A 16,945-nucleotide genomic window follows, 5' to 3' on the forward strand; every position below is an offset into this window, starting at 1 on the left:
TTTTTTTTCCCTGGTCTGTTTCGAAGGGAACTTTAGTAGTGTCACTTTTACTGTCTGTGAGTCTCCCTCAAAGGATGAGTAATTTTATAGAACCGTGTTTGATTTAGTTCGAAAGGGGGTCATTCAAGAAAAAACAATGACTTTTTCAGTGTTAGGACTTCCTAGTACGGATAAAAGTTTGTTTTTGAGTATGTATTTTTTTTTTTTTTTTTGTTTATTTTATATTTTAGGATATATTTGCATATATGTCAACCTAAGGCTATTGCTAATCTTTTAATGATTGCAATTCCCCTTATTTAGCAATAATGAACTTTGTAAACACAACTTGGCACCTATTTACTCACAGCAAGATAGAAGAGTGTAGAATGTCATAACAATATTAGCAAACTACGATGCTGCCATTGTCTGCTAGAGCAAGGGCAGGATGAGATCGGTCTAACAAAAAGCGAAAACATTCCCGTACAAAAATCCTATACAGCGTTCACAATTTGAAATGGTCAAAAAACGTATAAAATACGGGAAAAACAGGTACGTTGACAGGGATAGATTTATTTTATTTTTTAGATTCAAAAATACTTTTGGAGATTAATAGAAACAGACTACCAAGGAACATGAAAAGGTGACTGAATAGTAGCATGTGTTTTTGCCGAGATTATGTTGAAGTGGGCTAAATTAAAGAGCAGTATTAAAAGGAAAGTGTGTAAGATTTAGTGCCTCCTATTTGTACCAAAATAACTTGATTCAGTCAAAAAAAAAAAACATTGATTTGAAAAGAAGTCAAAATTACATGAACTATCATAGCAAAGTTATATATTTATGAATATTCTTAAGCTATTAAACACTTCTTAATACGTATTTCTTTTTAATAGCTGGATGTATACCTAGTTGTCGTCACCATGTTTGAGTGGCATCTTGCTGCTACACTGTGCTGACTTGGCAATGGGTTTTGTTCGCATTTGACAATCTTGGGTTCAAATATGACACAATGTACCTCTAAAGATAGACCTGGGAAAAATCAGTAAAACATGTATCCATTGAATTCTACACAAAGGCACATGTCAAAGTCAAGGCTGAGGGACCACATCAGCCCCTCAATAAGGTTTAGTTTGACCCTTGAGAGAATTTTGTTCTCCCTGTATATTATTTATCCTCGAGATCTACAAATGGATCAGTGCAGTGTCTGCCGTCATGCAAACCCTATACCGGTCCTTCGTGGTGAAGAAGAAGCTGAGGCGAAAGGCAAAGCTCTTGATTTACTGTTTGATCCGGATTCCTACCCTCATCTATTATCACGGACCCGAATACAAGTGGCTGAAATTAGTTACCCATGCAGGGGAAGTGGGTGAGAAGCTCTGTTATCCAATATAGACTCATTGTAGAGCTGCAGCTCATCTACATTGAGAGGAGCTAGCTGGGGTGGCCTGGGCATCTGATAAGGAAGTGTTCCAGGCATGTCCCACCGGCAGGAGACTTCAGGGTGACCCAGGACACACTGGAGAGTTATGTCTCTGGGCTAGCCTGGGAATTCCTCGGGATCGCCTCAGATGAGCTGAACAAAATGGCTGGGAATATGGAGGTCTGGGCTTCCCAAAGCTCCTGCCCCAGCAAACAGACCCGGTATAAGCGGAAGATAATTGATATATGGATGGGTTACTTCTCCCTGAACTTTACAGTGTAGTTGTTCGGTGAATGATATTAACTATATTGTATTTTTATATTTGAGGTGATTGTAGCCTACTTTTGCAAAAATACAACATTAAGGCTACTGATGGTGCATTGATTACACCATCATTTAATGTTCATGCGATAGGTACTTTTCATAGTATATTAAGGACATTTGTCTTTTGTGCTTGTTGAAAATTAAAGATTGCTGACAGAGCCATGATAAAATATTGCTTTATTTATCTGATAATATAGCAATATATCTGTTAGCTTTTCAGTTGCTTCAGGTTGGTTCTCTAGAATATGTAAATTATTTTAAACATGCTCAACATTCAATCCACACACTTTTGACTTGCAGTTTTTTTTTGTTTTTTTGTTTGTTTTTTTTTACCATTATTTGACCCAAAACTCTGTCTTGAATTTGATACCTGGACTTTGATACATCTGTGCTACTGTTATAAAATTGTGCACGGATTGGAAAAGTGAGTAACAGCTATTGGTACACTTCACATTGTCGCGGAGATGTCTGAATTTGCCTTTGTTGAAGAAGCTAGCCAGCCCTAAACAAACTTTGAGAGTTTGCTTACCTCTGTTATGAGTTTATATCAAGGTGACATTTATCAATTGCTAGCTAAATATTTTGTAACGAGATGTTCCTGAAATATGGGCTCTTGCCTACATAAAATATATATGTACATTTACACTACCATTATATGCTTGGAATTAATTTGCTTTATCTGCAAAAGTTAAACTCTTCCGAATCACCCATGTTTGTCATACCAACAGGGTTGTGCCAAGCTAACATAGTTGTAGAAGTTTACCAACCTCCTTTGTGCTTTTACGGCAAAGTAAAAACAACTTATTCATCAAATGCTTGCTAAATATGTCAATGTAATATGGTTGAAAATTAAGATGTTACTGAAATGTGGGCCCTTCTATACATCATATACACAAAACAGCTCCGTTAAACGCAAAAAATTAGGTAACCCTGCCAAATACCGCCGTGTTTTAATATACCAGCAAGGTTGTGCCAAGCTAACAAAGTCTACCTTGCCCGGTGTACAATTTTACCAGTTTTTATGCTTTTTACAGCAAAGTAAAACCAAAGTTATTGATTAATTGCTGACTAAATACAGTACTTTGTTACATGGTTGAAAATGAAGACATTACTGAAATGTGGGCCTTTCTATACATATAATATTCATAACAGCACCGTTATACGCCAATAAATAATGAACTCTTCCGAATCCAGCCGTATTTGTCATACCAACTTTATTGCGCTAAGCTAACATAGACTGTATTTTTTTTATGCATTTAGAGAAATTAAAGACAAAGCTGTGATATGTGTTGCCATGCGACATGGCTCACCCATTCCCACCGCAACCTGACGACTCTAATTTGGCATTCATTTTTAATGGCCTCTGTGTATTTAACTTGGAGCTAATGCCAATTTGTGTGCAGCATATATATTACTGCAGATCCCATTTTGAAATAGATTAAATCTGTTGCTCAAAATATATGTAACATGTGTATATATTAGTGTATTTCCTATTTTCAAACGGATTTGTTGCTCATTCCAAAAGTACTATAATCATATACACACACACACATATATATACATATACATATACATATACATATACATATATATATATATATATATATATATATATATATATATATATATATATATATATATATATATATATATATATATATATATATATATATATATATACATATACACATATACATATACACACACATATATATATATATATATATATATATATATATATATATATATATATATATATATATATATATATATATATATATATATATATATATATATATATATATATATATATATATATATATATATATATATATATATATATATATAAGTAGCTCTTGCCTCAGCTAAAGCTTCGTATTTCTCTAAGATTATTGTTGAACATAAGAATAATCCAAAATTTTTATTTGACACAGTGGCGAAACTTACCAGACAACAACTTAACCCAAATGGTTGCACTCATTCTGCTAATGACATTATGGAATTTTTTAATAAAAAGATTCAACTAATCAGGAATTAAATTTTAAAAGAACGCTCTGTTTCCTCCTCCTATATCAAAGATGTGGAGGTGCTAGGTATGGACTGTGTCAGCGGTTGTTTAGAAACATTCTCCAGTTTCAATGAATTGTCCCTTGATAATCTAACACAGATGGTCAGTAGGGCCAAACAAACTACGTGCCTGCTTGATCCGTTTCCAGCTTCACTGGTGAAGGATCTGTTTGAGATCTTAGGACCATCAGTTTTAAATATTATTAATATATCGCTATCCTCGGGTATTGTTCCTGTAGCCTTCAAGTCTGCCGTCATTAAACCCACGCTTAAGCGACCTAACCTTGACCCAGAAAGCCTAGGTAATTATAGGCCAGTGTCAAATCTGCCATTTCTTGCGAAATTACTTGAAAAGGTCGTTGCACAGCAGCTAAATGACTTCATGTCAGAAAATAACCTTTTTGAAACTGTCCAGTCAGCATTTAGAGCAAATCATTCTACTGAGACAGCCCTTGCAAAAGTAACCAATGATCTCCTTTTAACAATAGATTCTGGTGCCTCATCAATGTTACTGCTGCTGGATCTCAGCGCTGCTTTTGATACGGTCGACCACAACATATTATTGATTCGTCTAGAACGCATTGGTATCTCAGGAACTGTACTCTCGTGGTTTAGGTCCTACCTGTCAGACAGGATGCAATGTGTTAACTATGGCAATATGACCTCCAAACAATCTAACGTCCCTTGTGGTGTTCCTCAAGGCTCTGTACTTGGCCCCCTTCTTTTTAGTATTTATATGATCCCGCTTGGTGACATTATCCGCAAGTATAATATTAGTTTCCATTGCTATGCAGATGACACTCAACTGTATGTGCCACTGGAAAAAACTGGACATTTAAGTTTTAGAAATCTGGAGGATTGCCTTACTGAGATTCAAAGATGGATGTCAAATAATTTTTTACGCCTTAACCCAGAAAAAACTGAAATGTTGATTATTGGTCCAGCTCACTGTCGTCATTTGTTTTCAAACATTACCCTGAACCTAGACAAATGTAATATCACCCATAGTGACTCGGTCAAAAATCTAGGTGTTATATTTGATCCTAATCTGTCGTTTCAGTTACATGTGAAAAATATTACTAGAATAGCTTTCTACCACCTCCGTAATATTGCGAAGATTCGTTCAATGCTGTCCCAATCAGATGCAGAGATTTTAATTCATGCGTTTATTACTTCTCGGCTTGATTACTGTAATGTATTGCTTTCTGGTCTCCCGATGTCTAGCATTAAAAGTTTGCAGCTGGTTCAGAATGCGGCAGCTAGACTTTTGACTAAGACTAAAAAGTTTGAGCATATTACACCTGTATTGGCCAACTTGCACTGGCTCCCAGTCCACTTAAGATGTGACTTTAAGGTTCTCTTATTAACATATAAATGTTTGCATGGGCTTGCACCCTCTTATCTCTCTGATTTGATTTCCCCCTATGTTCCTGCACGGAGTCTGCGCTCGGAAAATGCCGGTCTACTTGTAATTCCGAGAGCCAAGAAGTCTGCGGGCTCGAGAGCGTTCTCCATCCGGGCCCCGGTGTTGTGGAATGCCCTGCCTCTGGAGATAAGATCTGCAACCTCAACGGAAGTTTTTAAATTGAGGCTTAAGACACACTTCTATTCCAAAGCATATGATTGATGCCCACCTCGTATTCTGTTTTGTCCTGTCTTTTTCTGAGGCCTGCCTGGCTGATAAGAAGGAGAAGGATGATTTGGGATGGGTCAGCGGACCGGGGTCTGACCTGCAGCATGTCAACCCCTGCATTTACCAGCTGGCGTCGTCGTTGATGTCATGCTCTTTCCGGACATTTTCAACATCTTACCTAGTGTTTACTATTCTGTGTACAGTAATGCTAATTGTAATTCACCCTGTTCAATCCTGGAAGGGGGATTACCACATGTGAGGTCCTTTCTCAAGGTTTCTCTTTTCTCCTCACACTGAGGTTTTTGAGTTTTTCCTTGCCCGCATGCTGGTTTGCTAGTTTAAGATCAGGTAATTGTGTAATTGTAATCCTGTGCAGTCCTTTGAGACATTTTTGTGATTAAGGGCTATATAAATAAATTTGACTTGACTTGACTTGACTTGATATATATATATATATATATATATATATATATATATATATATATATATATATATATATATATATATATATATATATATATATATATATATATATATATATATATATATATATATATATATATATATATATATATATATATATATATATATATATATATATATATATATATATATATATATATATATATATATATGTATATATATATATGTGTGTGTGTGTGTGCTTGTATGTGTGTGTGTATATGTTCCTGTTAATCAAGTTACCCGAATGAAAACAATTCAAAATAACTGCTTTTCAGTATGGTAGCTCAACAGAAGCCAATTGAACCTCAGATTAGATTTATTAAAAGTAATGCTTTCAACATCAAATAGCCATGATTCCTATAGGTGCATGGCACATTTTTCCCCTCAAAAACAGTTGCTGGTGCAATTTGTCCACATTTGCTCACTTTCTCATTTGCTGGGTCCAAATCCTTATAACCTACATTGAGCAAGTCAGGGTAAGGCGGCCAGGTGCGCAGGAAAAAGTGCATACAACAGACGGGATAATGAAGCATCTAGAGTGTTGTGTTCTATTTGCAAAAGAACATTTTTGTTGGAGGTGAGTGACAAAATTCTTCGAGCAGGCGCAACTCCCGACCGAGCTGCTTAATGAGGTGAAAATCAGTCCTCAGTCACTCAAAATGAAAGAAACAAATTCTTATTTTTCCAACCGAGTGTATCAATAGACCAAACAACACAAAAGCAGATACATGACCTGCATATATCTGAAAAAAAGATCACCAAGAACACATGTCAAAGGCAGAGTCCGCGAGCTAAATTTGGCCCGCCACATTGTTTTATGTCCCCCATTAGACAATGCTAAGAGAATCACGAGAAAAAAATCAGCCGAAAACACCTGCAGTTTTAAAAATGTCCACTAGATATTTCCAAACCCAGGCGGCACTCACAAAGCACACACTCTAGCTGTATTTGCAAATAAAAATTAATCAACCAGAGAACATTAAGGAAACCCATCCTGATGTTATTTCACTTAGAATAAAAGTCAAAGTCGTGCTATTTAAAGGAAAGCAAATAAGTAAAACAAAACAGCTAGTACCTGGGTATCTTTAGAGATATGTTACGGAGCTTTAGATTATTTATGTAATATATATGAAATTTTACAGGGAAGTTCACATGTACGTTTTCATAAAAAAAGAAAGAGAAAACGCAGAAAGGCTTTCAAATCACCAAATCATTTAAATGAGTGTTTGTATGATATGTGTGTAACTTTGCATTATGCATACAATTCTCAGAGTTAATTGAACTGTAATGGGAATTATTTAAATTGTTGTTTTTCTTTTTTTTTACAAATGCACAGTTGATAAATATAACAAGAGACTAAATCTTGATGCACAAAATAAATAGCGAGGAAAATAAAACACCTCAATAATCATTCCATAGTAAATCTTACATTCCAAAATCATCATCCTAAGCCTGCGAAAAGACCCACAGCCCTACAGCTAAGGCACACTTTTATGCCATTAATTTACATCTGCGGGCCCCGTTAAAATAGTTATACAACCATGTGGCCCCTGCGTTAAAATGGATTTGCCCCCCCTAACATAGAACATGGAAAAAAAACATGGCTTGAAAATTAAAGATGACAAATATGAAATCAATCTGAGGCTATATTGTAATAGATATTCACTTTTGAATGAATAGAATTACCTTTTCTGCCAGATCTTTGGATGAGAATATTTCCTATTACGAACAAAAAACACAAATTAGACACAAATGATGGTGTAGTCATCGTATGTAAACATTGTATAATTATCTGGAGTGATCATAATTTACTGTAGGGTACTTCAAAATCCATTTACAAGAGATAAATGAGCGAGAGTGCAACAAAAATAAATTACCCCTATGTTCCAGTGGAAAAAACGTGCATCAGCACTTGACAGGTACAAATTCCACCAAAGAAATTAGAGGAGAAATATAACTCCCATAGATTGCATACGAAACTTATAACTTTTTGTAGTATTTTGATAAAGCTTCCACACAATAGGAGTTTCTGACAGGATTACTTTAATATACATTTAAACTATTGGGGTTTCGAGCATGATTTGTTACCTGGCCAAACATGTTCTCCAAGTCATTTTCGGCGGCCCGCCGACTTTTGGAGTCATCCGGTGGGCACTGTTACATTGTGGATTGAAAAAAGTAAAAATAAATAAATAACCACAATCAGTATCAATTTGAAAGTCTTTTTTTTTTTTTCAACAACTCAAATTTCTTTCCCCGAAGCTCCACTTAAGTGGCGAGCGGAACAATGTTGAAGTAGCCGCCTTTAAGATAAAGTGCATGACAGTAATCCGGCGGTGATTTAACAATGTGCTGCTGAGAAAGGAGCAATTTAACTTTGAACAGCTGCCACTGATGGAAAAAGTTAGGTTTTAGATTAGCAGACATTTTGCTTCCGGAATTGAAAATCACTGCCCATTTTATGTGAAGTTTAAGCTTGTTGGACCTGGACATGTCAGCGGGTGATGTAAGTAACTTCTAAAAGCAGCAGGGTTTCTTACAATGTTTTTCAAACATGGTGGACCGCCTACAAGGCTATTCACCAACCAAATATATGGTTAGGCCGTCCAACCGAATGACACATAAAATTAAGCACATTTTTGGCCTAATTTTGCTTAGGTTGAATTAGTTTATAGTGCAGGGTTTCACCATCACCAAACTTTTTGAAGCTGAGAGCTACATTTTGATCCTGATCGTCACAGAGGGCTACCAGTTTGATATATATTTCTAAAATGACAACTTATCATAGTATTACTGAGTTGTTACTAATCCATTACTAGTTTTTAATTATTGGATGTTATAAGCTCAGTCAACCACTAAAGCATCTCGTTATTTAAAAACCGAATCTCCTGGAGAAATGATTCATTTTTAGAACTTGTCTACGGGCTACTCAAGTGCTCTTAGGGGGTTAATTGTGCCCGTGGGCACAGTCCTGAGTTCTAGTGTTTCTCATCCTTGACCACAAGGTTTAGCAAGGTTTCTGGGGGGAACCGGGTACACATGTTTTTGTTGTTGTTATTACCCTTTTACATTTTTGATATAGAAGCTGGTGCACAGTTAAACACAATTCAAAATGTATAATTGAATAAATGAATGATTAAATAAATGAATGAAAAAATAATGAGTGAATAATTGAATAGTGTACCAGAACAGTCAGAGTGGATCTGCCAGTGTCAATAAATGGATGGGCTTTCTCATCCAAACATACTAGAAGCTTGCTCTTTTGTTTTGAATAAGTATTTTGAACATCATAGTACATATAATTCGGAAAGTCCCCTGAACGAACAGTTACTTAGTATTAATAGTTACTTATGAAGCAGTGTGGGAATTTTTGGGAATAGAACACAAGGCTGAATGATGAAATTAAACCCAGAAAAATGCAATAATATGAGTCTTACTCGAGCTCCAGGTATTTCACAGCAGGTCTCCTGGCTGGCTAGGGATGGATCACAATAAAGCACCACCTGCTGAACGTCCATCTGAGAGAGACAGAGAAGGGTGGGGGGATAAAAATCTAACTGCAAATGAGGCGGTAAACAAAGTTGAAAACCAATTAAGCGCTCATTTTTATTAAGCGTTGCCAAAGCACTTTGTCAGGTTTCATAGTTTAGGGTGCCACATGTGTTTGTATGAATACCCATTTGCTGTGGTAACCAAATACCCCCCTGCATTATTTCAGACTAATGAAGTTAATTGATCTTTAAATTGTTATAAATGCTGGGATTACTGGATCTATTCAATGTTAATGGACAGGGCTCACGGCGGGCTTATTCTTCTAGGTAGTCTCCCTCTTTTTAATCATGACTGAACAAGATTGCCTCATTGAAAAACAGCACCCAGGAGCATAGCATACGGTTGAGAACACACGCTCAAATACTAATGTACACACGTGCAACCGGAGAGAATGATTCTTCAGGACAAAGGGGTTACAGTGCCAAAATATTTGGTTCTCATTCCTCTGTAGGATCTGTTCCAAGAGTATACAAAGGAACAATAGTACCTACCGTATTTTTCGCACCGTAAAGAGTTATAAGGAACAACCCAAGAAATATTATTTTGTCAAATATTTTTCTTACATAAAAAGAACCAGACTATAAGGCACATGAAATTGAGCTTCTGTGTTATGGGTAGATATTATTGCAATACATTAACATGTGCTGCTGACCAAAACCGTAAAGCATTTTATGTAATGGGGCTCAGAACGGAGTAGAACCACGAGACCATCAGAGGTAGAGAAGACACCCAAAATATTATCAGACCTTATTCCAATATCAACATATTTTCCTCATGGTGCCACAACACCCATTTGCATAGTTCAATCAGATAGGTTACACAGTCTTTCCTCTTATTCACCTGTGTGTAAATAACCTCTTGGTTTAATAAGTACAGTATTCATGTATAAAATAGCTTGTAAAGTTACCTATCAGAATGCACAATGCAACTCAATTTTACTTGCACCGTGAGTAAATATAGTCTGATAATGAGATATCTAATGCTTTGTCGTGTGTCATTTGTACCAGTAATATTCTAGAGGTAAAGTCACTTTCGCCTCCATTATTTTAGTTGTAGTCTGTTTGCATACAACGTTTTAAAATTTATGTGAGCAAGGTTTATCAATGAGATCAATGATTGCTGGTAACGCACACCTATAAACCGTTTGCAACTATGAGACCTAACCAAATGACTACACCATGACGGACGGTTGTAACCCGCAGTAAACAGTGGATGTGGCCAGTAAACTGTAAACAAAAACAAAAACAGTTATACTTTTGAACAGAATTAACAATGATTAGTAAAACAAATACTGTGAAGCTGTTGGAGGACGGGGCTGCATTTGCATCTTGTAGAGAAATCCCCTTTGAGCACGTTAAAACGATTTAATTTAGTGTACATATATTCTTCTGAACGTTCGTCTGGCAGTTCATTTCAGCGTACGAAGCTTTATGGTAGAGCATATAACAGTTTTCAATACATGTGCTATTCGGAAGCTTACGGTTTTGAATCCCTTAATCATAATAAAAGCAGCTCATTTACTTGATAAGAAATGGCAACGGGAAGCCACTAACTTGACTATTTTTCACTAGCTCACTTATTATATTTAGTGTTTTTAACATAACTCCTACCTATTTAGATCAAAATGTACCTTGTAAAAAAGTTCACTGCATATCCTGGAATACCTTAGGGCTGCCAGCCTGCTAGTATTGTCCCTCTGCACAACACCAGTCCCTTCATTTGACTGCAGATGCACACTGTCATTTTCTGTCTTTATCAAAAGGGATACAATTCCAAATCGGGCTTTGAAGCTTGCCCACCGCACTGGAATAAATCGCCATGGTAAAAAGTGGTGGTTATATACTTCTGTCATGGGTATTGGTATTTGTTTGAACTCAACTGCCATGTGCTCAAGTGCTCCTTGCCGTCTGTCAAGGTTCTCATTATGCCAGAGAAGGCAACGTGACATGACATATAGTGTGCATCAACATTTCAAGAAATTGTAACAATTCTAAGCTTGATTCTAAGACTGTAATTGTCAGGGAAGACCAGAACAGAGCAGGAGACCCCAGAGCGTTCGTACAATTCTTTATTTGGGGGAGCGTAAGGGTTAGCGGGAAACACGGTGACCGTCGAACGTCAGCAGCAACGTCGTGGCGTAGCGTGGGACGGAAGCAGGTCGAGTTTACCAGGAATGAAGAGAAGATCGTAGCGTCGGACGGAAGCAGGTAGGCAGGCAGACAGACAGAATCAGGTAAACAAGGCACAGGTAATCGGGAGAGTCTTACGGGGTACAGAAGGAATCCTCCGACACAGAGTTCTCAGCGTAACGCGTTTAAATAGGGAGCATTGACCAATCAGGAAGCACATTCCAGCGCACCCCATGATTACCCCAGGTGGCTCCACTTGGGTAATCATGACAGAACCCCCCCCTCAAGGAACGGCTCCAGAAGTTCCCCAGGAAAAAAATTAATAAATAAAAATAAACCCACAGCACGTCACAGAGTAACACAGGAAAATCAGGAGAGTCAACTCAGGACAGGAAGAATCAGACAGGACAGGCAGATTCAGAAGAGTCGGACTCAGGGGGGGGATCAGATTCAGAAGAGTCGGACTCAGGGGGGGATCAGATTCAGAAGAGTCGGACTCAGGGGGGGATCAGATTCAGAAGAGTCGGACTCAGGGGGGGATCAGATTCAGAAGAGTCGGACTCAGGGGGGGATCAGATTCAGAAGAGTCGGACTCAGGGGGGGATCAGATTCAGAAGAGTCGGACTCAGGGGGGGATCAGATTCAGAAGAGTCGGACTCAGGGGGGGATCAGATTCAGAAGAGTCAGACTCCGGGGAGCGGAAAGGAAACAGACAAGACAGGAGAGGAAAGACGGGACAAAATCAGTACAGGCAGACTCAGGGCAGGCATGAGAGTCAAGGCAGGCATGGGAGTCGAACAGGCAGGCTTGGGAGTCGAACAGGCAGGCTTGGGAGTCGAACAGGCAGGCTTGGGAGTCGGAGTCGGGCTGGCACGCAGGGGAGACGGAATAGCAGGCAATCGGCACGGGAGTTCGGGGGCGTGGCATACTGGTCGTCATGGCGACCGTGACAGTAATACCAATATCTGTGATTTAAGGCTCCACACCATACCTGCGCAGGCCCAGCATCCGCAGCCCGAACCCCCAGCAGTGTATGTCCATCAGTGGGTATCCTCCGGTGGTTCTCCAAGGTCTTTGTCTCGATCAGGTTGCAGTCCACCAGAAGGGAAACTGAATCTCGCCTCTTGCTAAGGGCTACCTTGTGCCACCTTGAGTCCAACAGGGACTCCACTCCCTCGCCAGAGAAAACATTGCTCACCAGGTCGTCCGTGACGCCGGACCTGAAGGACAAGGTGCCATCTTGGCCATTAAGGTCCACGGAGAGCTGTGGGGGAGAAAAAGCAACATGATGAATACTTCAACTTGAGACAAGTAAATCCGGAACGACGGGAATCAGAGTCAACAAGAGTAATACGTACATGGAGCAACCACTTTACAGAGGTGTAGAACACACACACTCACGGGGAAGATTTAAAAAGGAAGACATTAATTACACATGCGTACAGCCAGGCCAATAAATCATTCTTAATGAGGGGACCTGGCCTCTATTCATCATACATATTGAGTATTTAAATCTGGCTTCTAGTGATTATAGGTACTCGGAGGAACCCCCGTGCTTCATCATGCAACACAGATGCATGAATAACAATGAAGGAGAATACAGCATTACGGATCGTTGTTGAATAGATACGCAGGTGAAAGATGTAGAAAAGAGGTAGGTTGTTTAGAATAAACCCGGGAAGAATATGCTAAGGTCGTAGTTAACCCCTAAGGAAAATATGATGGTATCTACTTGGTGTGTAGTAATGACTTCCTGAAACATGTGGGTTTTGTCAATATTGGCTCAAGTTTTATGAAGCCAAAGTATGTAGTGTTAGTTTTTTTCAACAAAGGTCCTCATGGGTTGTCACAGGCTATGGCTAATTTCAAAATAAAGTCCTAGAATTAAATGTGGTTATTTTTGTGAATAAATCCAGTGTGACAATCTTGAATTCACAAAAGACAAATTGTAAAATGTTATTTTAAAACTGTTATAGTTGCCATTATTTTTCCAGAAATCATTGCATTTTAGAGAATGCCTACAATAGAAAGGTTGCTTGGATAAAAGAGGATGTATTGGAAGTAGAGTGACAGTGAAATCTGGAGGGAGGGACGTCAAGGGAAAGACCAAAAGGGATGTTGATGTAAGACAGTGACTTCAAAAAATGTAGTGGAAGAAAGAAAAACCTGAGGGTATCCCTGCTCATCAGCAATCTGGAGGAGGTACGTTGTGTCCCTCAAGGCGGATTTTTTCAACGTCAAGGTGAATATCAGAGTGAACTCCTCGGGAAGGCCATCAGGAAACACTTCACTGCAACACAGACAAGTTCAGAGTGGTTAATGATGCACTGCCACACCACAAGCTAGCAAGCCAAATTAAATCCCATGGAGTGAAATCCATTTAAATGTATTTTCTGGTCGGAGAAAATTACTATTCAGGGAAGAAGTTGCTTTGTGCAAACTTCTACAAAAGTTTGGACTGGATACATAATTCAAATTCTATGAATTTTACAGTAATTGATATCCTAAAAAACAGGGTATGTATGATGATCCAAAGTTGGCTTTTGTCGAGGAGCGAAAAACAACTTGAAAGCACAAAATCAAAGATGACTCAGACGATAGTTGAAGTTCACCCTTTCTAAAGCGAATGATCCAAACCGTTCACCAGACATCAAACTAAATTTCCCATGCCAGCACCTGCTCGGATCGCTGTTCACATTTAGTTTGCATTTCATTCTACAAGCATAGCGCCATTAAAATGCCAAAGGCTCCTTTGAACAGCACCGTGTTAAACTAAAATGTCATTTTTATATTTCCCCTTCGGTGTGCTGACAGCTAAGTCTTGAATAGTGCCAAAGGGGATGGAGGATAAACTGTTTATCTCTGCGGTTCATTCATTGCCTTTTTAGTACTTTTATTGACCAATTTATGATGATAGGAAACATAGTTTGTAATTATTTATTTCAAAGTCTGTGGAGATCATTCCAAAAAATAAGATCTCAATTACAGTTATCTGAAACAATTTGTCTGGCTGTTCCTTGATCTTTTGAAAAAGTTACACTAGACAACTTTTTTTTTCTTTTTCTTCAAATAACACATGAATGATTATCTTTCCAAGTGTATTTTCTATCTATTTATCTGCCCCGGTCATATCCCTCGAGAGAGGTGACCGGAAGCAAGACAAACACATACAAAAACAAAGAAAATTAAATAAGGGAAAAAGTAGCAAAAAAAAAAAAGAAAAAAAAAACACACAAAATGTTTGGGACCATGGTCAACCCAAATGCCCAAACACCAAACGAGTTAAGCACCTCGGCGCCCAAGTTGGTCATGCCTTCGTCCCTCCAGATGAAACGGGACACCATAAAGCGGCCATGGCACTCAGGTCAGGGCGACAGAACACACTCTTCTGTTCAACAGCAGGGCCCGACAGCTTTCACTGGTTTACCCCTGTCGCATCATACAGGTGCCTTCCCCATCCATTAGAACACGTCTAAACATCCCACTATCCTTGTACAACACCTCTCCACTCATTCCTATCACCAACAAGAGCTCTAGCGTCCACTATCTTTTGACCTCGTTCATGCAGTGCACTCATAACACCATCCATCCAAGTCAATCGCGGCCTTCCTCTTGGTCTCCTTCCATTTACTTCTGCTCAGTAGATCCTCTTCAACATTTGCTCCTCATCCATCCTCTCCATGTGCCCAAACCAACCGAGTACTCTCTTATCTAGACGCTTGCGCAGTTCCACAACTATTCCAGTTCTGTCTCTCACAATTTCATTTCTCAATCTATCCAATCTTGTCACTCATACTCCTCAAACACTCAAAAACGTTTAATTTCCTTCGTTTTCCTTCTTTCCTTCTCTGCGTTTAGTCTCCAAGCCTCTGTACCATACAACACAGGCGGCACAATCACACTCTCATACAGTCCCCTCTTAACATCCATACTCATACTCTGGTTGCTTATCACTCTCCTTAGAGCACCCAAAACCATGCTTCTTTGATTCACTCTGTGCAATAGCTCGCACTCCATTCCACCAACTGCAGCCACATCACAACCCAAGTACCTAAAGCTTTTAACTTCTTCCAACACCTGTCCATGCAACCTTATTTCTAACGCCATGCCCACTCCATCACGTGAACACTTCATCACCTTACTCTTCCCAACATTCACACATAACATACCCCTATCATATACTCTTCCAAACTCCATTACGAACCTTCTCAATGTTTCCACAGAATCAGCTACAAGCGCTGTCATCTGCAAACAAGAACTGACTTACCTGCCACACTGTTCCACTGTTATCCATCATCTCTACACTTCTGCCAAATACTCTTGCATTCACCTCTCTCACCACACCATCCATGAACACATATGATATGATAATATATGAACAATAAATGATCTGCTACCTAACGATTGTAGTCAGAAGTCCGATTAGGAAGGCAGATGGGATTGATGGAAAAGCTTGGATTATTTTAGAAGGAATCAGCTGATACACTATTAATATTCAGGAAATTGGGTCAATACATCATCTGGTTGCACCTGAACAGAATTGGTAAAACCTTATAAATAGCCTGCATATTTTGTGGTTGAAAATTGCATGTTTATAAGGTAAACAACTGTAGGTTTTCTGATAATTTTTCTGGTTTGAGAAAAGCTTTTTACTCTATCAAATGCGATTGGGTGAGATATGCCTAACAATGGTGATAAGGTCTGAGCTTGTGTAGGCTGTTTGATATGCAATGGTGGTTTTGTTATTTATGTTTATTTCCACCCACAAATTGAGGATGGAGCCAGAATACTATGCAAAACGCACAGTAAGTCAGTAACCTTTTGGCACTAATTTTCATAGCCGATACAGCCTAGCAGGTCTCATCTTTTCCTTTTGGTCAAGGGCATTCAAACAAACAAATGCACACAGGCAAATATTCACCGCGTCAAGGTGTTTGGAAGGATGAAGGGTTCACGAACAACCCCAGTGAAATGTATGTTCACTGAGATGGCAAATGTTTTGAAATAGTCTTATACCCAGTCTTTCTTTCCGGGCATGGCCGATGCCGACAGATGGTTTTCCTACCTTAGTGATTGATGGCTAAATGATGGAAGTCGAAAATAAAGGTGTGATGGAAGGGAAAATGGGGACCTGGAAAACACTAAACTGTGACCGAGTATGTTTTGTGAAAGTTCTAGAAACTTAGGTGAAAGTAGGTACGAGATAAGTTAGTTTTCATGATCAGTAAAGACAACTTTCATCCATCCATCATTATGAGCCATTTGGGAGCAAAATATTTCAGGAAGAAAGTTACCTAGCCTTGTCTATTCTTCCATTCCTCTTCAATCGTCCTGTCACAACACAGGCAATTTCAGGTTTGGAAGCTTTTATCCCCCAAG

At 38.7% G+C, this 16,945-nt stretch overlaps 1 protein-coding gene across 10 annotated transcripts in view; it reads right to left on the reverse strand.

The window, feature by feature from the left end:
- col16a1 (collagen, type XVI, alpha 1) overlaps positions 1-16,945 on the reverse strand; it is an 83,822-nt gene that overhangs the window by 45,913 nt on the left and 20,964 nt on the right. For all 10 annotated transcript variants that reach the window (XM_088329147.1, XM_088329146.1, XM_088329143.1 and 7 more), the window contains exons 5-9: positions 13,733-13,856; positions 12,558-12,830; positions 9,323-9,403; positions 7,974-8,039; positions 7,572-7,604 (exon numbers count right to left, since the gene is read on the reverse strand). In XM_088329147.1, coding sequence (XP_088185273.1) covers positions 7,572-7,604; positions 7,974-8,039; positions 9,323-9,403; positions 12,558-12,830; positions 13,733-13,856 — 577 coding nt within the window. The remainder of the gene's footprint in view (positions 1-7,571; positions 7,605-7,973; positions 8,040-9,322; positions 9,404-12,557; positions 12,831-13,732; positions 13,857-16,945) is intronic.

The sequence above is a fragment of the Urocampus carinirostris genome, chromosome 2, assembly GCF_059441175.1.
Source record: "Urocampus carinirostris isolate Australia breed hairy pipefish chromosome 2, RoL_Ucar_1.0, whole genome shotgun sequence".
NCBI classification, from domain to species: domain Eukaryota; kingdom Metazoa; phylum Chordata; class Actinopteri; order Syngnathiformes; family Syngnathidae; genus Urocampus; species Urocampus carinirostris.